Source organism: Oratosquilla oratoria, chromosome 37 (assembly GCF_046742065.1).
Source record: "Oratosquilla oratoria isolate Oo_2021 chromosome 37, ASM4674206v1, whole genome shotgun sequence".
Classification (NCBI taxonomy): Eukaryota; Metazoa; Arthropoda; class Malacostraca; order Stomatopoda; family Squillidae; genus Oratosquilla; species Oratosquilla oratoria.
This window is the reverse complement of record NC_134813.1, coordinates 6,960,811-6,968,310: the sequence shown is the minus strand read 5'-3', so window position 1 is coordinate 6,968,310 and position 7,500 is coordinate 6,960,811. Positions and strand designations below refer to the sequence as shown.

The following is a 7,500-nucleotide window of genomic DNA, read 5'->3' as shown; positions in this document are numbered from 1 at the left end:
TTTCTGTGTTTGGCTCAAACTTTTTCATTCTAACATCTGGCTCCAAATCTGGCTCCAAGAATTTTGCTCCGTAATGCAAAATTAAATGTTTTTACTAGGATCTTCAAAATATACTAGATTCTTGATATCCATGACGAAAAACCACTAGACTACTAGATTGAGGCAAAAAATAATAGATCTAGTGGGAAAACACTAGGAGTGGCAACCCTGCACTGGACTGGCCTTCGCTAGCGGACCCAGGAATCTGGGTGTGCACGTCTTGTCTAATAGTAGTACTTGATATATATATATATATATATACATATATATATATATATATATATATGTATATGCACACACACACACACACACACACACACACACACACACACACACACACACACATATATATATATATATATATATATATATATATATATATATATATATGTATATATATATATATATATATATATACTGTATACACACACACACACACACACACACACACACACACACACACACACACACACACACACACACACACACACACACACACACACATATATATATATAGATATAGCTATATATATATATATACATATATATATATATATTATATATATATATATATATGCACAAATTTCACAAGTCACACGGGAATCACAAATATGCAGAGTCCACTAGGAAGAGGAAAAACACACGGAGTCCGAGCGCTTTCGTGATATATTCACATTATCAAGGAGTACTCCTTGATAATGTGAATATATCACGATAGCGCTCGGACTCCGTGTGTTTTTCCTTTTCATCGTGGTCTCTGCATATATATATATATATGTGTGTGTGTGTACACACACACACACACACACACACACACACACACACACACACACACACACACACACACATATATATATATATATATATATTATATAAACTTAGTACTTTTTCTGTGTGGTAACAAATATATTTTTCTAGAATAATTTCTTATTACCTAAGTTTGTAGAAGTAAAGAAAAAATAGTCTTCTTTCTACTTCTTCCTTTTGTATACATGTTGAATAGATAACACTGTACATAGAAATATAGTGGAACATAAATCACAACAAGTCATGTAATCTGTGGTGCGTAAAACAATCTGTAACTATTATCTCTGTAGAAATTCGTCGGCATTTGGACTGGACTCTTCAGGGGAAATTGAACTATTTAGTATAACTGTAATATACTTCTATTCATAAAAAATATAAACCTTGTAAATTGTGCCAATAACCGAATCTAGACCAACTAAGTCGAGAGATTATTTTTAATATCGTTGTTATTAATATAATTTTTCGGGCGTTTCCTGCCGACATTTTCTATTACCATAGATAATCATCCTCAGCCACTTTTATTACCAAACCAAGTAACATATACCTAAATTGTTGTTGTTATGGACTAATTTACCATCGATTCCATCCTAAAGTAATGGTACATTATTTTGTATAATATTGTCGCAGTCTTTTCGCGCGTGTTCTTGGACCATTTTTCACTTTAGTCATAGGAACGACCAACAAAACCAGTAATCTTTGATTTTATCTTCCTAAGTTGTTATGACTGTACCTGGCACAATACATGGAAGACCTTAGTGATCAGTACTTTTGTTATGTTTTGTACATTTGATCCCTTCATTGTTTGCTACTCAAACAAGAATCATGTAATTACATTTGATCCCTTCCTTGTTAGTTACTCTATACAACAGCTCAAACAAGACTCATCTAATTTCATCATATATGTCAATAGATGTTTACATCTGATAATGTTATTTCTTGGATACTTCAACGCTTATCTAAGTTGACTAAATTTACCACTACGACAAATAAGTTAGAATAATACGTGCTGTTTATCTCGCCATCTTGTACACGACACATTAAATGCACTTTAGAAGATACTGTAAAATCTACCAACCCGATAAATGATATTGATAACTAAATAAAGATCCATTTATTCGATATTGAGACCTTACCTAGACGGAAAAAACAGAAACAATAGCAGTTTACTTTGCCATCTAGTGCAAGGCACTTTAAGGACACATTTAAAAGAAAGATAATGTAAATTCTATCAACCCGATACAGGATGTCAATAAAAACTAATTATGTAAGACGACTGTCATGTAAATTCCTCTAAACCTTGTCCCAGGAGTACAATGACCTTTGTTTATATTTTTGACAATGATCCAGTGTTGACAATTATTTGTAGATTGTCGCCAATACTTAGTAAATAATAAAAGAAATATGTCAAGGTTGATACTATCAATAATCAACACAATAGCACGACACAAGCCAGTAGGATAACACCCATGATTACTATCAGTTACGTCTATCAAAGAATTATATTATTGAGAAGACTTGTCAAAAGAACGCTGAGATCTAGATTCAATTTTATACTTTTCCTTGTTGTTGCTTCAATGACAAGGGATACTTGATTGGTAAGTCTCTGTCTTCCTTACGCAATAAAAATATATCCCAGTTCCACCCAGCAACCACAGTAAACACAATATGTTTATATATATTGTGTTTACTGTGGTTACTGGGTGGAGCTGGGATATATATATATATATATATATATATATCTATCTATCTATATATATATATATATATATACATATATATATGAAACTTGTTAACCCACTGTCGGAGAAAAGAAATCAGAAATACTAATTATCTGTATATTTCGACCACTGATTGTGGTCCTCTTCAGCAGAATGATACAAAGAATAGAGTTAACAAGTACAAGTATGGACAGGGAGAGAACAATTAGGAGACGCGGGCAAGGGGACTCAAGTTACTTGGGGTTGGTATGTGGGAATCTGTCCTGCCGCTTTCATAATCAATTTGTTTGCTGCCATCCATGTGATCCAGTCTGGTGACCATTGACCTTTCGAAAGGTCAATGGTCACCAGACTGGATCACATGGATGGCAGCAAACACTTACCTATCTCTTCGCTAGTATAGCCACCCCTTCTCTCCCTCGTCCTCTCTTCACTCATGAGAACCTCCCAACTACACTCCCAAACTCACACTTGCCCCTCCCTTTCAACTTAATTTCACTCAATGCCAACACATCCATCTTTCTTCTTACGAACATACTGCCTATCTCTTCCTTTTTACTTTCATCTGTACGACATCCACGCACATTAAAAGACCTAAACCTTAGTGTACTGGTTGGAAACTCCTATACCCTCTTATGCCTTTACTTTTTTAGAAATGTCCCTTTTGGGGCTGCAGGTAACAGGATTCCCAGTCCCCGTCCCGTTTTTTGTCGCCTCGTACGACTCAAGTGGGAAGACTTAGTTGTAGCATTCTTTTCTCCCACCACAGGGTAGCCGAAAAAAAGGAAATGAATATTCAGAGAAGTGGTACAGGACAGTAACAAGGGGTGGGGGGGGGGCAGCATAATGGAAGGACAGTCGCAGTATAATAAAAGTGCCATCATTTCTCTATGAACAGAGACCTCCTCTATCACAGAGAAAATTATGTGTGGCTCTGGTCCATAGGGTCGCCCCATATAGATCCTAAAGTATCAACTATACGCTACTTTGCCACAAATACATACAGCCAATACCACACACACACACACACACACACACACACACACACACACACACACACACACACACACACACACACACACACACACACACACACACATTATATATATATATATTATATATATATATATATATACACACACACACACACACACACACATATATATATATATATATATATATATATATATATATATATATAGATAAATATATATATATATATATATATATATATATATATATATATATATGTTAGGAAGGTTTAATGTAGTAGTACATTTGTAAAATAAGACTTATTGACCCACTGTCGGAGAATGAGATAAGATGGACAGAAAGTCTGTATATTTCGACCACTATATGTGGTCTTCTTCAGCAGCAGAGGACTACAGATAGTGGTCGAAATATACAGAATTTCTGTCCATCTTATCTCATTCTCCGACAGTGGGTCAACAAGTCTTATATATATATATATATATATATATATATATATATATATATATATATATATATATATATATATATATACAGAATTGAATAGACACCAAGAGAAATCGTTTGATTTATTAAACAAGCAATTGATACAATTAAAGTGCTTATAAATGGTCACAATGTGAATAACTAATACTTGGTTGACATCCCCTTTGCTTTTTTCAATACAAGGACCATTCTAGGCATGCTACTGATTAGTTCACGAATATCATCTTGAGGGATTTCTTGCCATGTTTCCCGTAGTAAGTCTAAGAGTTTGGGCTTTAAAGATGGCTTCCTGTTCTTTTTGCGAAGTTGTCGGTCCAATATGCCCCAGAGGTGTTCAATAGGGTTCATATCCGGGGACTGACTTGGCCATGGAAGTTTCCTGATCCCATTTTGGCTCAACCAATTTTGTGTTGCTTGAGCAGTGTGACAAGTAGCTCCATCTTTCATAAATAGGAAGACATTTTTACTCCTTCTACAACTAGAGAATATTGAAATGAGTCCTTCCTTTAATACAGAAACATATTTGCCTGAACTGATGTTTCCTTGACTTTCCACAAGCTCTGATCGACCCTCACTCCAAATTGCATCCCGCACCATTATTGAAATGCCCCCATGTTTCACTGTTGGCTGCAGTCTTTTGAGGTCAAACTCTTAACTATAGAGTCTCCAGACCCACACTCTTCACTGTCAGAAAATAATGTGAATCGTGACTCATCAGAGAAAATTACAGTGCTTCAGAAGGCCATAGGTATCTCCACCATCTCAACACCCCAATCATTTCTGGGCTTGATATTGGCTGTACGAAGGGGTGGTTTCCTTCTTGCAGCTCTGCCATAGTAACCCAGCTTGTGAAGATACCTGACAGCTGTTCTGGAACTGACATCGGCTTGTGTTGCTATGTCAGAGGCCTTGTAACGTGGATCCTCTTCGACTTTTCTTTTGACACGACGTAAGGTTCTTTCTGATGGCCCGGGACGACCTGAATGAGGTTTTGTGCCCTTCTTGCCCTCTCTGGTAAATTGTACAATCATTCTACTAAGTCCACCTTCATGTTGACCCACAATACGACCTCGCTGAAATTCAGATAGGTCTACAACTTCATTGGTTCGTGGCATGCTTGATTAATATTGTATGTAATCTGAAACCTAAATTTAGGAAAATATAACATATTAGGTAAATTTGAATAACATTAAGCATTAAATAAGATCAGAAATACCTTTTTCTTGGTGTCTATTGAATTCTGTCATGTATATATATATGTATATATATATATATATATATAAATATACATATATATATACATATATATATACACATATATAATATATATATAATATATATACGTATATATACGTATATATATATATATATATATATATATATATATATATATAAGTGGAGGAGGAAACACAGGAGTCTTTGTCTTAAGTTTATTCCTCACTAGTTTCGCAAGTATGCGAAACTAGTCAGGAATAAACTCAAGACTAAGACTCCTGTGTTTCCTACTCCACTTACGTCAACCTGTCAGAATGTCTCAACATATATATATATATATATATATATATATATATTTGTGTATTTTGGGAGCAGGTTCTCTTTTAAACATGTTTGATTGAATACGACAGCATTCTGGAAGTTGTTGAATTTCTTTCTTGTATTTTCTATTTTTCTAATTATATTCTTCCCTTGGATAGGGTGGGCATAGACCAATTCATTATACTTCTCCATTTTATTGCACAACGTTTCGTCTCTAATAAGACATCTTCTGGTATTTCTGTTTTAAAGATATAATAGATATTTATGATACTAGTCTGAATTACATTGATTATTACACATTTACAATTTATATCAAATCTTACAATTGCATTTACATTTTAAATTTGAATGAATAATAACACTAAAGATAATATTATTAATAATAATAATGATAATAATATTAAAAACTACTTCTTGCCTTAGATGAAAAGGATGGCTACATATTAAACCCGGGGCGACCTTCTCCTATGCAGGTGTGAGGAGATTAGCGGATTACCCGTGACCTCTGCCCTTTTAAATGGTTCAGAGACCTGATGAGGAGAGGGGGTGTGTGGAGGGGGTGGGGGAGGAGGAGGAGGAGGAGAGAGAGAGGAGAGGGTGAAGCTAAGGAGGAGGGGGTGGTAGAGGCGGGATGTTGCAATTTATTTCTATACAAGGGGATATTGGATATTAGGTCGCATTGCAAATTGATGGAAGGGGCTTTTTCTCTAATGTATAGAGATTCTAAGAGCTGGAGTTTTCTTGAATTATAATGGTGTCCAATGATTTTAGTATTTTTAGATATTAAATCCCTTGTGATTACTATGTTGTGGCATTTCTTAAGGTGTTCTTTTATCGCCCCCGTTTGCTGATGGTATGTTAACCTTCTGCCTAAGGTACATTGTGTATGACCAATGTATTTCGCTGGAAGTGCAAAGTCTTCCTCTGGACAAGTGAATTCATAAATTACATTGGTTTTCTGTAATGCCTCAGGTTTGAACAGGTTATTTTCCATCACTAGTGAAGATGTTTTGGGATTCTTATAGTATATGATGACTTTTATTTCATCTTCCTTGTTTACGGGGTGGCAATTTTTCTTTATTATGTCTCTGACAGCTTTCTCATCTTTTTTGTATGCTTCTGTATAAGTGTTGTGATAAAATATGTTTATCTGGTGTTTTGCTTTGGATTTACTCTGAGTGTTGTCCTTGGAATAAAATCTGTGAAGCATTTCTTTTGTCATGTTGTCAAAATCAGTATTAGAATAGCCATTATTAATGAGCATTTGTCTTATGTGTTTAAGTTCATTGTGTAGAGCTTTCCATGATGAGCATACTAGTAAGGCTCTTTTTATATATGCTCTGATGACACCTTTTTTATAATTTTCTGTGCATTCCCCGTTTCCATTCATGCATTTGTTTAAGTTGGTAGGCTTCCGGTATACATTCAAGGTATATTTATTGGGTTTGGAATCTACTAATATGTCTAGAAAGGGGAGAGTTCCATTCTTGTTCAATTCAACAGTAAAAGAGAGCCCAGAAATCTCTTGGAGGTGGTACCTTAGTAGTTCTAGGTCTTTAGTTGATTTAGAGCTAACAAATATATCATCAATGTATCTGCAATAAATATGTGGTGTCAAATCTCTGTTTTGGAAAACCCTATGTTCTACTTCAGCCATAAATGCTTGGGCAAATAGGACTCCTAGTGGTGACCCCATGGATACACCGTCCGTTTGCATATAAAGTTTTCCCTCTGGGCATCTGAATGGGACCTCTGTGGTGCAAGTTTCTAATAATGCTTTCATAAAGTTGTGTGGGATTTTGGGTGGTGGGAGATCACTGTGATGGTATACATAGTCTAATATGATATTAATAGTTCTTGTGACGGGAATTTCAGTAAAGAGATTTTGGGCGTCTAAAGATGCGATGGGGCCTTTGGTCTGGTT

The 7,500-nt window shown here is 35.2% G+C and overlaps 1 protein-coding gene across 1 annotated transcript in view; it reads right to left on the bottom strand.

The window, feature by feature from the left end:
* The window catches only part of LOC143019335 (uncharacterized), a 34,980-nt gene that overhangs the window by 17,656 nt on the left and 9,824 nt on the right, over positions 1-7,500 (bottom strand). Inside the window, exon 2 of the mRNA XM_076174973.1 lies at positions 7,225-7,500. This exon is cut by the window's right edge and continues 575 nt beyond it. Within this exon, the coding sequence (XP_076031088.1) occupies positions 7,225-7,500 (276 nt within the window). The remainder of the gene's footprint in view (positions 1-7,224) is intronic.